The following is a 13,120-nucleotide window of genomic DNA, read 5'->3' as shown; positions in this document are numbered from 1 at the left end:
TTTCTCTCAATTTGCAGTTGTTCTAAGTTAACATATGCTTAATATGATTTAAAGTTTTAGGACATACCCAAAAAAGTAATTATGCTGAAATGGGCCTTTCTTTTATTGTGTATCAAAATGATTTTTTAATCCCAACATAACTTCAAAAAAGCATGTTTCAAAAAAAAAAAATGTTTTGGAATGCTAAAAATTATACATTTATTTATATCCTTGTTCACCCATTTTTACAGCAACCAAGTGTACCTTTAAATGAACAGATAGTATAGTGCACAGCAAAACAATCCTTATACAATAAATGCCTTAAATAAAAAGATTCATAAGAATAAAAAAGACATTGTAAAAAATAACTGGATAATCAAATGTGATGACATTGCCAGTACTATTTTGCCAGTGAAAATGCCGTCATTGCTGTAAACATGCTGACCTTAAGAGCTAAACTACTCAAATGTAAATGTAAAATGTACTAAAAAATATAACGAGTATTGATCAATCACATAGCCCTGGGAAAAATGTTGGGAATCATTGTATCAGGTTTTGTTTTTACACACATCTATGCTAGGTGTTTCAAATACACAGATCTGGCCTATAGCTAGCGCTTTGCCAAAATCATTGTGGTAAAAAGGACACATGGTGTGTTGACAACAGAAATGGCATATTGCACCTAGGACAAAACAAAATATGAAAGCAGATGTTATCCACCACTCCCCTCTCTAATTACTAAAACTCATTAAAGTGGAGCTGGTCTATGTGTTTGTGGCTGTGCACATGTTTAGTGAAGGGTGAGGAGGGGTATGGACAGAGGCATGCCTGTACTTCCTCTCCCCTTATTCTTTAATGCTCTGTGAATAGCCCTATGGCTGTGGCTTTGTCCAAGTCATTGTCAGTCGACTTAGCCTCTTTGCCAAGTGAGAGGATTTGCAGACATATGTCACTTCAGTGAATCTCCCATAACTCCTTAAACTGAGTGGAGGGGTGGGTAAGAGGCGTTCACTACCGGAAAAATAAGCAACGTGAAGAGACAGATAAAGTGGGATGTGCAGAGCTGGAATGCTCTCAGTCTGTTCCTGTCTGGGGTTGCTGAACATGCATAGCACAGATGGCTTTAAAATGGACTATCAGTATGTTGCTGTTTGAAAAGCATACACAGTTAAAAAATCCCAGTAAGTATACTCTTATTCCCTTAACTGTATGTTGTTGTGCTTTCGAAAAAAAGTTGTTGTTGTTTTTTTTCAATTTAAAGATGATTAGTTGTACTTTTTAATTTCTAATTAGAATAAGGGACGCTACAATGTATGTTTGAGTTGGTGTTGTAAGGATTAGCAGTGTTGTGGACCCCCACTCATTTCATCGCCAACTATTGGCCATGTAAACACAATCCCTGGGGATTTGAGGGTTAAATATCCTGGCGCAGCGTGGTCATACTATATCCCCCTGCCGCTACACAAATGTTCTAAACACGTTGCTAGATACATCCCAAAGTGTTTCAATACTGAGATAATGGATTATATTACATTAATTAATTCAAATAATCTCAAATAATGTTTGGATCATTATTTCTTATTTTTTACTTTCTGTATTGAACACCATTGTCCAACAACCCTTTCATCTATTGACAGTTCTTCCTTTAACCTCCAAAAAAGTCTTATTCCTACAAGTATTTCCCTAAATCATGTCTTCATGATGCAGCATAATACTACTACTTTTTTGACCATTTTAATAATTTGGTAAATTCACTAATATGATTTGATAAGCGATTATTCTTTTAACAAAGAAGACATACATGTACATAATATAATTGGATATATTCAGATTTTTTAACAGTTTCAAATCCCTTACTACCTGACCACCTAGTCCACATGTTAAGACTAAAAAACAGTTATGCATTCTGTTAGAATTGGCCAGGCATCCATCCAATGTTTCTGATTAATGTCAAAACAACTACATATGCACATTGACGAACAGCTCTTTTCATATACAGTAATTTGACCAAAGAGCAAGTTCTAATCCAAGTTTCATGGACTAATTCCACATGATTAATTAATTCCACCTGATTAAATTAGTTGTATGTGATGTTTTACATGTCCTGCTTATACAGGCACAGCAAATTGCCACTTGTGACAGTCAAGTTACATTCTTTAAACTATTGTATAATCCATATCTTTTGTCCTTAAGATATTTTTTCCTAGGCTTGTTGCAAATGTATTTGTCAGTGGAAGTTTCTTTCTTTCTGTGTGTTCCTGCACATCTAGGTATTTCCTGTCTTACAAGTGTTGAAAGATATCAGCTGATCTAGTGGACTAATATTGTGCCACCTAAGCTGGTGACACCTGCTCTACTGGTCAGTCTTCTGTCAAAGGTGGTGGGAGCGATGAGGTTGATGTGGTGCTTGGGCCTTGCTCTACTCTTGGCCTTGGCCTCCGGGGTCAGAGGCCTGGATATCCCCTTGGATGGTAACGTACTGTGTGAACCTATGTCGACACGGGTTTAATTGTTTTGGGTCTGCAATACCCAAAACAACCGTATTATAGATTTGAAATAATGCAATGAGGAAGGTATAAAAGTTCATGCTGTAAGCATTAGTTTGTCGGTATTATCATCCATATGGGACGCACTGTTTAGAAATGGCAGCATGTTTTGCACCAAGTCCCCCTATTTCTGGTGCCAAAATGAATTGGAAGAAATAACATCATCGGAAATGTGCAATGACTGCTTAAGTCAGTAACCAACAGAAATCAGCAGACAATGGATATTTTCTCTGGTGATGCTTTGCCAGGCCTATACTGCAGTCATAGTTTCTATTTGTTATAGGGCATTCTTTTTATTGTTTAGGCCATCATTTTGAGACTGACTAGAGTTTTTCACCTTGCAGTATTTGATGGTCTTATGTGAATGGTAGTGGCTAACGCATCTACGCTAACTGCATCATAATGGGCTGCATGACTGGAATTGACTCTTCTTTGGTCCTTGTGATGACAGACACCAGCAAAGAATCAAGACTAGACATTGGAGGTTCTCTCTTGAGCATGTACTAATGATGCAAATGAACAAACCTCCTTAATAAAGGACAGCTGTGAAGACAATTGTACAAAAACTTTAGCTACTTTCAAATGTAAAAACAAGAAAAGGAACCAGGCAAACCTAGTTCTGCCGGCCCGCAATTGAAAGGGATGAATGTTGTTGCCCTTGGCAGAATTCGATCTGCGGTTTCCTATGTGGCAGACTGTGTCTTTAACCACTACGTTATTTAAACAGCGAGTGTTGTTTTTTGTGATATGTGTGTAGAGATGTGGTGTCTGTTTACTTCTGCATTGTTCAACCAATTAGTTGAAACGCATCTTGAAACTACTTCGCTACATTATTTTAGGCTTACTATAACGTAGCCAGCAAATTTGTAGTCTATCCTGAACAAATCCTAATGCCTAATTAGTTTTGTTTGTGGCAAGGATCAAATGTCGGGCGCCTACGTAGCACTCCACGCTTCTAACCAGTCACTCACCCATTCCACCCACCCACACCCCCACCCATCCACTCAGTAAGAGACATTCGCCGGAAAAACAAGCTGATATTTCTAAATGTTCCATCCAATATGGATAAAAATACCCTTACATTAACGCTGACAGTAATTACTGCACTGCAATATATGCACTGCAATATATAAAAAAGTATGTTTTGATGAAAGGAATATGGTTGTATCAAGGTATTATTGATTAGATTTACATGTTTATTTACCTCTAATGTGTCATATATGCAATGTATATTTTCAACCTTCAGAAGAGCAGCCACCAACCATAACAGTGCAGACCCATGGTCCTGTCATTGCCTTACCGTCGGACAACAGTTTTTCCATGAGATGTGAAGCCAAAGGCAACCCACAACCAGTGTGAGTAAGATGAATACAATTAGTTCTAGGATATACATTTTTGCTCTTGTGCTTACTGTTTCAGCACACTACCAGATTATTGTTTCATATCATTTCAAAAATGTGTTATTGGACTTAATAAGAAAAAACTAAAAGTACAAAACTTAGAAAATGAAAAGAAGAAACACACATTCAAAAACAAAAGAACAGCAACCACCAGCTGAACAAAAGGGAAGTCTCTCTAGTTGTCAGATCTTGTTACATCTGTTCAAGTGTCAGCATTTGTCTCTGTAAATAGAGGAGTTTTGCTGAGCCATTATCTAGTCGATAAGACAAATGTTTTGCCAAAATGAGACTGTAAGAAATTCGTTATTGTTGGGGCTTACGTGATCTGTTCATAGCCCTTGAGAATCCCAGGAGAATTAATTGTGGGTTAGATGAAGGTCAAATCTCAAGGACATCTCAGAGGATCCCTGGAATTTAAGACCAGTAACCGTGTAGGTTACAGCAATGGTTCTCAAAAGTTCACCTCAGGTCCACCAGCAAACACATAATATTATTGTCATCTTTTGTACATAGAAATGTTCACTCCAATGTTTGCAGCATACAATATATAGTGCACAGTGACAGAATATCTGTTGTTTTGACTATTTACTTCGGCACTTTGAATATGAGGATATTTTTTTTAAGCTGGCATATTGGGAGGGTTCTTATGATTATGTTATGTTTATGTTATTATGCTTTCTTTTAGTTGGATTTTTGTTATCAGAGAGCAACGTTTGTTTTAAGCGGGGAAAAGTATTGTTTCGTAACCACAATCCACAGGTAAGTATGGGAGGGTCTAGCATGTGAATGGTGTTTGTTCTGACCAATAGGGGATTTGGGAACAAGCCTGTTCTTTTTCCACTTGACAAAGTCAGGTATGAGTTGGATACTTGATTGAGGTTCACTTACATGCCTGAGATTGAAAAATACGTTCTTGTTGGGAATAAAACCAGTCTGATCAAAGAGTGTTAATCTTTGTTGTCTACAGAAATTGGCCTGTATGATCCCAACCTCTTCCATATCCCTCCCTTTGTTTATGAATAACTGCAATAAAAACAAATATGTATTGCCCCAACAGATATCGATGGACAAAAGATGGCCAGGAATTAGATCCCCTCCTCAACTTGGGGATCAAGAAAGAGAGAAACAATGGGAGTTTTGAGTTTCGTAGCAGTGCCCTTGCACAGTTCCAGGGAAAGTATCAGTGCTACGCTTCAAACAAGTTAGGAACCGCAGTATCAGAGGAAATCAAACTCATTGTGTCAAGTAAGTGTGTCATTCCAACTGTCAAGAGTCCACAGGTTAAAATCTTACAGCAAGACAATGTTACATTTTGAATCCCGTCTAAAGGTGTTTCCAGTAGTAAAACATTTCAAACATGCCAAATTATTCTACAGATGTCCCAAAGTTCCCCAAAGAGAAGATTGACCCCATTGTTGTCGAAGAGGGACAACCTATTATTCTGGAATGCAACCCACCACAAGGAATCTCTCCACGACAGATCTACTGGATGTCTATCAGTAAGGAAATTGACCACCAGTGTAATCTTTACAGCACCATCCATCTCACCTGAAGAGTACTATAATAATTACACTAAGGTGCACCAAATGGGGTGCTGTAGTAATATTGTTAATTCTGATTGTCAGGAGTAGGCATTCAATTATCCATTAATATCTACATTTCAGAAACATTAATCTACAGCTTTGTGTCAATGTGACGTGTTACCTTCTACACCAGAAATCTAACCAAAGCAACTTTTTGGATACTAAAAGGTTACAGTAGGGTTTACAAAGTGTTTGCAAAATGGGCTCTCTGCTGACCTAGCTTCAGAATGAAACTCTGCAGTCCTGGCTTAAGAGGGAAGCTCTGCTATCCTACCTTCAGAGGGAAGCTCTGCTGTCCTAGCTTCAGAAGGAAGAATATTTTTCCCCATTGAGGTTCAAGGGACAAGCAAATTGGGAGCTGCCCTTCTGTGTGGGTGGGATGACTAAGAGACCAGAGGAGGCAGAACAAAGAGCTAAGGTGGGGATGTAGGTTTTCAGCATTGCCTGAAGGTAGGGAGGGGCAGTTCATGTTGCAGTTCTGTAGACAAACCATGGTCTTGCAGTGAATGCAAGCTTAGACTGGAAGCTATAGAGGAGTGTGGAGTAAGGTTGGGAGAACTTTGGAAGGTTGAAAACCAGACCAGTTGCAGTCAGTGTTCTGGATAAGTTGCAGGGGTTTACAAACGCAATCTCCTATGAGTCCTACAAAGAGGGAGTTACAGTAGTCTTGGATGGGAGATTATACATGACTATATTGAGACCCACATTGCTTATATTCTGTGGTGCAACATTGTACTTTAGGACAGTTGTAGAGTAGGAACCTGTAGCTAAGAAATTGTGTCATCTGTGGACAGTTCATTTAACAAAGCAACCATATGGTAAATGCCAAAGTAAAGGGTTAATATTTTTTTAAATAGTGTGTTGTATCGGCACAAGCCTTCAGAACAACTTCAATGTGCCTTGGCATAGATTCTGCAAGCGCAGGGAACTGTATTGGAGGCATGCAACATCCTTCTTTAAATGAAAAATTCCATGATTTACTGGTTTGTTGACAGCTAGTCTCAAGTGCTCCTGCATGATATCCTGTAAATATTTAATTGGGTTGAGATCTGGTGAAGTATCATGAAGTAATTGCATGTCATGAAGTAAACTGAACAGTATTTACCAATAAAGTTGAAATCCGCAATCATCCTTCTAAACATGGTAGTCGAAATAACTGATGATGAGGCATGCCCAGCATTATTCATGACCCCAGTCTTTATGGGATTTCTTGTATTTCAGCATTAACTTGTCAAAGATTCCAGTAGCTTTTGTAAAATATTAGTATCTGCAATTGTACACCACAACAAAAGAATAACTGCCTAAAACAGTGCTGGTCAAAATAAGAAATAAATGTTGTCCTAATGAACACCAGTTTTTTCCTCCTCCAGATCTCCAGCACATTGAACAGGATGAGAGGGTGTCCATGGGAATGGACGGAAACCTCTACTTCTCCAATGCCTTATTGAAGGATAGCCGATCAGACTATTGCTGTTTCGCCTACTTCTCTGCCATACGCACTATTGTCCAGAAGACGGCCATGTCGGTGGTCGTCAAAAGCTGTAGGTCGATAATACCCAACAGATAATATGTCAACAGTTCTCAAACCTTTTTATACCAGGGACTGGCAAAGAATACCCTTTTTTCCATCACTAACACAACATCTTAATCATTCGGCCCTATTTCTCTGATCTTTTTCATTCCTCATTGCATACAATGGTAAAAAAACTTTCCAACAAATACTGAAATGTATCATTACCAGGTTCAGCTTCAATTCATCTGCCCACTATAAAGTAAAGTGTACTGACGGTGAAGTTGTTTGAGAAAACCACTGTTGCTGTTTTTCATTTGGTTAGCTGCCAGTAATAAGATCTCCAGCAAAAACTAGTTGATGAAGGCATCCATGCTGGGTTTGCTCTCCAAACCATGTCCATTGTCAGGCTGCTTGACTTTGTCTTTGTCAGTATTTACATAAGACTGCGTACCCCAAAGTGAGTAAGGCATCAGTCCTTACTTCAGGGGTTACATTACCGTAAATGTATGTTATGATGCTGTAACCACATTGAGGAAGTCAATTGTTTTACTCACAAGTATTTTAATATAAAGTACAAAATGTGTAGGTAAAAAACAGAAGATGCATTCACTTCAGATCAGAACATTATGTCTGGGACCATTGGATCATGGTGGGTTTTCACATCACTTTTGTTTACATTTCAGTAAAACCTGCTGGTGACCTTAATGAAAGTGACAGTAACGGTAAGTTGTTTTAACATTACTGGACTTGTAATACAATAAAGTAAAATACTTGTTTTTATGCACACATTCATCTATACATTTTTAACTGGGTGTAAAAATGCTTGGATATACATAGATACTAAAAGAATGTGTGGACAAATGCCTACCTAGACTTACTGTATGTCTTCTGCCATTTTCTGCCTGTGACAGCCTACACCATTCAACAGAGAATTCCAAGACTTCTGACACCCCCTGGTGTTCAGTCAGAGGTATTGCTGGTGAAGGGAGAGGAACTAGTGCTTGAGTGTATTTCAGAGGGATTGTAAGTAGAACCCTATAATTTCACAATTATTAGAACAAGTATTATACATTGTATGTATACTTTGTGTATAATTCATTACAAATTCTGTTTTGTTGTCTCAGTCCAACTTCTGTGATGAATTGGAAAAAAATGGGTGAGGAGCTACCTAAACGGGCAGAAATAAAAAATTATGGGAAACTTTTGACCATTTCTAAAGTTGAAGAAAAGGATAATGGAAAGTACAGATGCAAGGCAAACAACTCTATCGGAGATGCGATCCATGACTTCATCGTCACGGTGGAGGGTGAGTAGAATTATGAGGCAGGTTACGCTTACAATCTCTCACAAGGTTTGTTGTCCCATCTTAAATGTGACTAATCTGCCACTATGGGCTACTGTTAGAACAAGTTTGTATTGTCCCAGGTTTCAATTATTAAGAAACAAATGTAAAGCTCTCACCAAGAAGTCAAAACTGAAGAAATATTGATTACATTTTAAATCCTTTTCTGTGCTCATTGGAGCAGAAGGTCTTGGGTTGGGACCTCTGGTGTTCTCTTTTGGTTTGTTTGGTGAGGGAGACAGGGCGGAGTGATGCAATGAGCTTTAAAATAGCATTATGGTTTCCATGACATAGGTTGTGTCCCTGCTGAATGGTTGAATGCTACAACATGTGTCATCAAGTGCCAGATTTCTATAACATGTGATGTGGCTCACTGATATACGTATCCAGGCGTTGTAAGATCTGGTTTACTCTCTTCCAACGTCTCAAAGATCCACCAAGATGGCAGCCGGAGCCACCCAGGGGCCAGTTGGCTGTTATTGGGTCTGAAGTGAACATCAAGTGCTCTGCTTCTGGAAAGCCAAAGCCAGTTATCTCATGGAGGAGGAATGGACAGCCTCTAGACGGTAAGTGAGTGATCCATGAAATAACAACGAGACCTTTGTTCTTGCCAGTTAAGTGTTCATTCTACTAATTTCACGTAACTACATACTAGGATAGGTTCATACAAACACAGGCTTCGTAGTTTTGGGTTTTTCAACTATGCTGAAATTGGTCCGGGTGTTGCTTAGTTTTGTATAATCTCTGCATTTAAAAGCATTTCATATATTTCTTTCTGGTTCTTTCAGATGGTTCATTGGAGAGGCAAGTGTTTGATGACACTCTGGTGTTGCACAGGGCCAGACCTGAGGACAGTGCCGTATATCAGTGTGAAGCCTCCAACAGACACGGCACCATCCTGGCTAATGTTAACGTCATGATCATGAGTCAGTACTGTTCAATTGCATTTTGAGTGTGAGCTTGCGTGCCGTGCATTACACAAGAAGTAGTGTGTCACTTCTTGTGTGCTTGCTGAATGTTAATACACGTGTGTAACACTACAATAACACTCACTTTGCACCACTGTACGTATCTAATGTTTTGTAATTTAAGGTTTGTAAGTCACCTGTTAAGGACCATCAATTCTGCCGTAACTGATTTCACAACAATCCTATTACCATGTCACTACTATGCCATTGCTGTGTTAGTTGCATCGTAATTAAGGTAACTTCATTTAAAGTGTAATGTTGATTCTTTAAACATTAGTGAGAGTGTTGGCGTGTAGGGGGGCAGTCCTCCATGTACGTGCTTGTGGGTTTGCTGTACAGTTGCAACCTTTGCTGGCCAAAGAACAAACACAATTACAATGCCCCTCCTCCTAGCATGTCATCTTCTGTTCTTACTGTGGTCCGCGTAGGACAATATATGTTTTGTTCTCTAGATGTTTCCATGCTTGCATGGTCTGCAATAATAGACATCCCTGGGTCCGACACCCTAAGCCCTTATACTATGTTTTACATGGTGGCATCTGAGTGGTAATTTAATGCAAATCAGTTTCAAACTGAGGGTGATATTAACCCTGCAAGAGAACAAAGTTGTTTGCTCCTCTCCTTGAGCTAAATCTAGTACAGAGAGGGCAGCGTTCATGAATTGGGATTCCACTTAAGATGGCAATCAAACTGCATCCTTATTCAACTGTGATTCACCTGACAGAAAGTGTCTGTGGCAAGGGATTCATGGGAAAAATGATTAGATTGCACCACAGCCTAGGTGTCCAGTGAAACTTCATTGGTTTACCACTTCACTGTAAAATATTCAAGTTGTTATTCTATTTCTGCTACCCACACAGATAGCCCCCCTCGGATCCTGACTAAGGATAACCAGAGGTATTTAGTAGTGCGAGGGAGGAAAGTCGTCATGGACTGCAAAGTTTTCAGCTCCCCTCCATCTGACGTTTCCTGGTAAGTAGAGTCACCAGTCTCTTACTTCCTGCCCTCTCTCTGCTGTTAGTGGAGTTGGGGAACATCTGCATTGACTCATATGGAAAGCACGCAATATATTTGCCTTGCATTTTCTAAAAGAACTTCTCGGCGTGCTGATTTGATTCACTATGGATGAGGATTTATCACCCATCCAATTTGTTTGCTGTTTAATGTAGTGAATGTTGTTCATTTCTTTGACGGTGAACAATGTTCGATTCATCGCAACTTGCATATTTTCAGCATATGACCGACTTCCACAATAAATGCTAGAGCTATTGTCTTCAAAGACAGGGACACAAATCTTATGAGACATCCTGCTGTGATCTCTGACGAGCATTCAAACTGGCAAAGCTTCAGTATAGCACGATGCCGGCTCAGATGCTCGCTGGATGTGGCAGGACTTAAAACTACTTCAGACTACAAAAAGAAACCCAGCTGCGAGCTGCCAAGCATTGCAAACCTACCAGACAAGCTAAAAGCCTTCCATGGTACCTTTGGGTCCAACAACACTGAACCATATATGAGAGCTTCTGCTGTGATCTTGCTTTGCATAGCCGATTTATTACTTCTAAATGGGTTAACATTCACAAGACCACACGGCCAGATGGAATACCAGGGTTCATCCTCAGAGCATGCATAGACCAGTCTGGAGGTTCATTCACTGAAATGTTCAAACTTTTCTGGCCTGTCTGTAATGAAAGACGGGCCATGGATCTAATCAACACCATCAAACACCAGGGACCCACTATCACACACAAACCATCAAAATGTATGCCATCTCCATCATGCTACCCTCTAGGAATGCCATACAGTACATGAGAATGCTGTTTGTCAACAGTAGCTCAGCATTTGACTCCGAATTCCCTGGCCATCACCAAGCCACCGTTGACCTGAACACGTCCTCTTGCTGTTGGATACTTTTCCTCCTAAAGAGCCCCTCTGACTCTCCACACAGGGGCCCCTTCTGTATTCACTGTTCACCCATTACTTTATGGCCAAGCAGGACTCCGACACACTTACAGAGTTGTTATGTTATTCTTTGTGTATTTCCTGTGGTTTACTCTGGATTATTGGGAAAGGGTCTGTAAGTACACATTTCACGCTTAAGTCACCTGTTGTTTACAAACCAGGTGAAAAATGAAATGTTACATTCGTTGACACTTTCTCTTCCTTTTTTATCTCCTTATATATCTAATCACTCCAAGAAAATAATTTTTTGGGGTTTAATTATTATATATCCATCACAGTTTTAAAACATTAATGTTCTGTACCAAAACAGCTCATCAAATCACAACTCTGAAATTCTTGTCTCCTAGGAAAAAGCATGGCACTGTGGAATCAGTTAAGGGGGAACGATTCTCTTTTTTAAAGAATGGATCACTGCTGATAAATCAGACAGAGAAAGAAGACAGTGGTGAATATGTGTGTTCTGCCACCAGTTCAGATAAGACAACATCTATCAAAGCTTCACTGGATGTCAAAGGTATTACAGTTACTTGAACAGCATGCTGAATGGCTTATTGTTTCATTTATATTTCGCATTGTAACATGAAGTGGGTTTAAGAAAAATAATAGAGATGTGTCTTCTGTCATGTGAGAAGACGGGATTATCCAACCGTTTCTCTCTTACCTCTCCCTTGTGAATAATACCTAAATCCCTGAAAAGTGTCTGTCAATCTCTCTCAATTGAACATCAGAAGAGCACAACATGGTGTGTTATTCACCCAGCAAATATTGTTGTGTTTCAGATGCCACCAAAATAGTGGAGCAACCGCAGGACCAGCAGATAATACGTGGCACCACGGCTCAGCTTCCATGCCAAGCTGAGTATGACACGTCTCTCAGAAAGGACTTTGAAATAGTCTGGAGCAAGGATGAGAATGAGATAACCGCGTTCACAGAACAGTCCAGGTGAGATACACAAGTTTGACCATTACTGGATATAATATAATAATCCTATCCATATTGGATACAATTATTCATTACTATACCATTACAATAGTATACAAAGGTGTCTCATCTCACAGAAAGTACAGTACAGAAATGTTCATATAAGAAATGTCCTATTGAGAGCTATGGCATTGCCACTGATGGAAGTTAATGTGTTGTGATTCTCTCTGTTTATGTAACTGCACTTGAATCCTTAGATATTCTCTGGTTAATGGAACGCTACAAATAATCGATGTAAACCGAAGCGATGAGGGAGCTTACACATGTATCGCCAGAACCAATCTAGATCAGGACTCCGCCTCTGCACGTGTCACAGTCCTGGGTAAGCAGCATCACGTTCAGTTTCACAATGTCATTGTCGTAGGTCCCACAGTTTTTTTTGTCTCTTTTGCACCTACATTGCTTATTGAATGCATCATACTGATTGGCTGCACCTACCTGGAAAGAATGACAGACTACCCCTACAAATAAGGACAGCACATTTTCCTATTTTATTTTAAAACTGTTTCCTTTGCATGACCTGAAACACCAAAAGTACCTGAAACACCAAAAGTAAAAATATTTACATATAGATTGTGTGTCAGCCATCTAGTATCACCCCTTGGGGATTCTTGAATGCAAAACACAGATAATTAAAACAATTACACCGAGGTTAAATTATAGATTTTATTTTTGTGTGTGTATTTGTGTAGTTATTGGTTTCACCATTTAGAAATATAATTTCTAGACATATTTGGCCTGCTATATGTGATAAGGCATTTTTTAGAGAACCTAGTTCTTCCCTAATGGAGTGTGTCAGGAAACACCCAGTTAACAGGCCACATCATGCATCATTATCCTGGTTTG

At 39.3% G+C, this 13,120-nt stretch overlaps 1 protein-coding gene across 1 annotated transcript in view; it reads left to right on the top strand.

Moving 5' to 3' along the window:
• The first annotated feature begins 804 nt into the window (after window positions 1–804).
• The window catches only part of LOC105022979 (neural cell adhesion molecule L1-like protein), a 29,058-nt gene continuing 16,742 nt past the window's right edge, over window positions 805–13,120 (top strand). The window contains exons 1-15 of the mRNA XM_034295839.1: window positions 805–1,160; window positions 2,250–2,450; window positions 3,772–3,880; window positions 4,983–5,170; window positions 5,302–5,424; window positions 6,879–7,049; window positions 7,705–7,743; window positions 7,933–8,044; window positions 8,146–8,327; window positions 8,795–8,929; window positions 9,152–9,289; window positions 10,192–10,303; window positions 11,641–11,807; window positions 12,073–12,235; window positions 12,472–12,596. Of these exons, the coding sequence (XP_034151730.1) occupies window positions 2,369–2,450; window positions 3,772–3,880; window positions 4,983–5,170; window positions 5,302–5,424; window positions 6,879–7,049; window positions 7,705–7,743; window positions 7,933–8,044; window positions 8,146–8,327; window positions 8,795–8,929; window positions 9,152–9,289; window positions 10,192–10,303; window positions 11,641–11,807; window positions 12,073–12,235; window positions 12,472–12,596 (1,846 nt within the window). The 5' untranslated portion in view covers window positions 805–1,160; window positions 2,250–2,368. The remainder of the gene's footprint in view (window positions 1,161–2,249; window positions 2,451–3,771; window positions 3,881–4,982; window positions 5,171–5,301; window positions 5,425–6,878; window positions 7,050–7,704; window positions 7,744–7,932; window positions 8,045–8,145; window positions 8,328–8,794; window positions 8,930–9,151; window positions 9,290–10,191; window positions 10,304–11,640; window positions 11,808–12,072; window positions 12,236–12,471; window positions 12,597–13,120) is intronic.

The sequence above is a fragment of the Esox lucius genome, chromosome 12 (genome assembly GCF_011004845.1).
Source record: "Esox lucius isolate fEsoLuc1 chromosome 12, fEsoLuc1.pri, whole genome shotgun sequence".
Taxonomy (NCBI): domain Eukaryota; kingdom Metazoa; phylum Chordata; class Actinopteri; order Esociformes; family Esocidae; genus Esox; species Esox lucius.
Note: the sequence above shows the minus strand (reverse complement) of the source record. Positions and strands in the feature narration are given on the sequence as shown.